General features: G+C 49.2%; 1 protein-coding gene across 1 annotated transcript; it reads left to right on the top strand.

Annotated features, from left to right (window-relative positions):
* Positions 1–595: 595 nt before the first annotated feature.
* On the top strand, positions 596–3,012 carry LOC147891544 (glucan endo-1,3-beta-glucosidase 7-like). The gene is made up of 4 exons (XM_087388232.1): positions 596–898; positions 1,080–2,092; positions 2,248–2,518; positions 2,843–3,012. The coding sequence occupies exons 1-4, from the start codon at positions 805–807 to the stop codon at positions 2,872–2,874; spliced, it is 1,410 nt and encodes a 469-aa protein (XP_087244358.1). The 5' UTR covers positions 596–804; the 3' UTR covers positions 2,875–3,012.
* Positions 3,013–3,343: the final 331 nt, after the last annotated feature.

The raw sequence follows: 3,343 nt of genomic DNA, 5'->3' as shown, positions 1-3,343 counted from the left end.
TGATTGGATGCTGCGAAACGGGGCATGATGAGGGGGTGAGGGGGAATCTCTGAGGAAGTAGTGCATGCAAAACGGGCAGACACGGGGTAAGTAAGCACGCTAAGGTGGTGCCAATAAGGTAGGTAGCAGAGTGGACTGTGAAGGAGAGAAGGTTGGGGCAACGGACGTTTCTTTTACAAGATGACAATGTGGCACCGGGCAAGCATGATGAGTGCGAGCCTGCGAGGGAGCGAGAGAGAGATAGAGGGGAGAGTCGGTCGTCCGGGAAAGCTGCAAAGATTTGAAAGATCCGGCCGGGGACGAGAGGGAAGGTGTCAGGATTCAGGTGCTGAGGGAGTGACTGCGAGCTAGCTGTCTGCTGATGAGCCTGGTGAAGCGGCGGCGTGTGCCGGATGAGCTCGTGAAACCACTGGGAAGGAAGGAGAAAGGAAGGCGACGAGCCAATACTGCGTGTACGTGGTTCGAGTTTCGAGGAGCAAAGAAGAAACGAGTAGTTGATATGAAACTAGCGGGTGGTGATTTATAATAGTGTATGAAACAACAAAGGCAAAGTGCTAGTTTAGAGCAACACGGGCAAAGGCAAAGGCACGGAAAAGATGATGGAGCCCTCAGCCAGCCGCTACAAAAACGCAGCTCCAAGTAGTGCAATACAAAATCACAAATACATCATTTCCTTCACAGAGAAGCTCGCTCTCTCAGTACGTACACCATCGCTGGCTGCCAAGTCTTCTCCTTGAACCAGCTGCTTCTACAGCTTAATTATACCTTGCAAGCTTCTCGTCTCCCACACCCCCTTCCTCCTCCATGGCTTCCCTTCTACATCTTCATGGCGCCCTCCTCCTCGTCCTCTTCCTCCTCCCCTCCTCCCTTCTCGCCCCTGTAATCGCTTCTCTGCATGGTTAGCATCCCTCCTTGATTGCGTTGATGTACATCCACAGTGCACACCCCTTTGAATCCGGATAATTACAGACAACCTCGCAAAATCGATGAACATAGCATTGATTAGCGATGATGATGTTGCGGCTCGTCTTCTTGCAACACTGGTGTAACCTTGTGCTGGTTGTGGTTGTGCTCCTCAGGTGCTGCTGCTCACTCTCCTCATAGCGCACCCGGAAACCCCGTCGGCGTCAACTATGGCACTCTCGCGAACGACCTTCCTCCCCCTCCTCAGGTAGCGAAGCTCGTCCAATCCACCGTGATCGACAAGGTGAAACTCTACGACGCGGATCCCGACATCCTCACAGCCTTCGCCAACACGGGCGTGCAGCTGATCATTGGCATCGCCAACGACGACGTGCTAGACCTCGCCGAGGCGGATGTCGCCCTTGACTGGGTGAAGCACAATGTAGCAGCATATATGCCAGCAACCCAGATCATCGCCCTGGCTGTTGGCAACGAAGTGGCAGCAACCAAGGATAGAATGCTCATTTCTCACCTCCTTCGAGCTATGATGAACCTGCACGCTGCTCTCGTCTCCTTACGCTTGGACTCCCGAGTGAAAGTCTCTTCGCCTCACTCTCTGGGTGTCCTCCATAGCTCCGTGCCACCTTCGGCTGCTATCTTCCGTTCTGGATTGACGAGGTCTCTTCTTCTGCCGATGCTCGGATTTCTGGCCAACACCAGCTCTCCATTCATGGCCAACGCCTATCCTTTCTTTGGCTACCTCGGAAACCCCGATCCCAGCGCCTTGGACTATGCCCTCTTCACTTCATCGGAAGGCTACACCGACCGTCGTACGCAACTGCATTACACAAACATGTTCGACGCTCAGGTGGACGCTATCTACTCCGCCATGGCGGCGCTTGGCTACAAGGACTTAGACGTTGTGGTGTCGGAAACAGGCTGGCCATCCCTCGGCGATCCCAACGAGCAAGGTGTGAGCTTGGCTAATGCGCAAACTTACAACAATAACCTCATCAAGCATATCCTGTCAAAGCGAGGAACACCTCTTCGGCCCAACAAACAGATCGACACATACATCTTTGCTCTCTTTAACGAGAATTTGAAGCCTGGTCCGACCTCTGAACGCAACTACGGTCTCTTCAAGCCCGATATGACGCCTGTGTATAGCACTGCTGTTTCCAGGGACCAGGTGCTTAATTCCTCTCCTCCCTCGATGTCCCCTTCGACATCTCCTTCTCCTCTGCCCTTTTTCAGCGGCAGTGCTCCTTCGACTCTTCAGCCTTCTCTTATTTTACCCATGCTTAGTGCTGTGGCGTATTTCCTTTTCTTCTTCTCCTGCTGCAGAGTGCAAGGAGCGGTGCTCCAAGGGGCACCCAGAAATGGTGCGTTGCCAAGCCTGATACGGATACAGCACAGTTGTTGAACAACTTGAACTATGCATGCGGAGAGGGAGGTGCCGATTGTGCCGCAATCCAAGTGAACAGCCCCTGTTTTCTACCCAACACGGTGCTGGCACACGCTTCCTACGCGATGAACAGCTACTATCAGAAGCAGGGCCGCAATGTTTGGGACTGCTACTTCAACGATTCTGGGGTGGTGGTGCTAGTGAATCCAAGTAAGGTCATTTCCAAGTTGGTTGTTCCGTCATTCGGGCAACGTCATGGTCTTATTGTGCTTCATATACAATGCCAATCAACGTTAGAAGCTCTTTGCGTACATCTCATAGAACATAGAATGGTAAGGGTATTGCCAAGCATCGCAAGATGACGATGCCGTTCTCAACGATATGTGATCTCCGATGTATTTGACATTTGTGATTGAAATTCTCACAGTGGTCCTCGTCCCGCGGTGTCACAGAACGAAATAGCTCTTACAATCGAGCAATTGGCGTTCAACAAAGGTGCTCCATTTTGACACGATGTCTCTTCATTCTGTGCAGGTTACGGATCGTGTGTGTACCCTGCTACTTGAGGAAGTCCTCATAAATGGTATTTTTCTAAGGAATGCAGGCATGTTTAGATCCTTACCCGTTTGGGCCTATGTATGTAGTATATTGATATAATGGTTATGATCAAAACATTTTTACTTACTACGCAGCGAATATTTCAATAAGAGAGATTACCTTGAACGGAGCGAATATTTATTAAGTGATTACCTTTAGCCGTTTTCTAGATCTAAAGAGTGGGCAAATAAAAAGCATAAAAAAGGAGAAGAAAAACAAGGGATGTAATACAGACTAATTAAATTCTTAATTAATATGCCTAAGCCTTCTCTCTCTCTCTCTCTCTTTCACTCTTACACACACACCATGGCATCAATCACATCTTCAATGTAAATGAACATATGATAGAAAATACATTTAGTATAATCAATCATAAATAATAAAAGAAATCCTTATGAAATATAGTACTACTTTAGCACAAATAAGTAAATCCTTAAT

Source organism: Dipteris shenzhenensis, chromosome 17, assembly GCF_047967505.1.
Source record: "Dipteris shenzhenensis isolate YYH24624 ecotype China chromosome 17, Dip_SZ_1.0, whole genome shotgun sequence".
Taxonomy (NCBI): domain Eukaryota; kingdom Viridiplantae; phylum Streptophyta; class Polypodiopsida; order Gleicheniales; family Dipteridaceae; genus Dipteris; species Dipteris shenzhenensis.
Note: the sequence above shows the minus strand (reverse complement) of the source record. Positions and strands in the feature narration are given on the sequence as shown.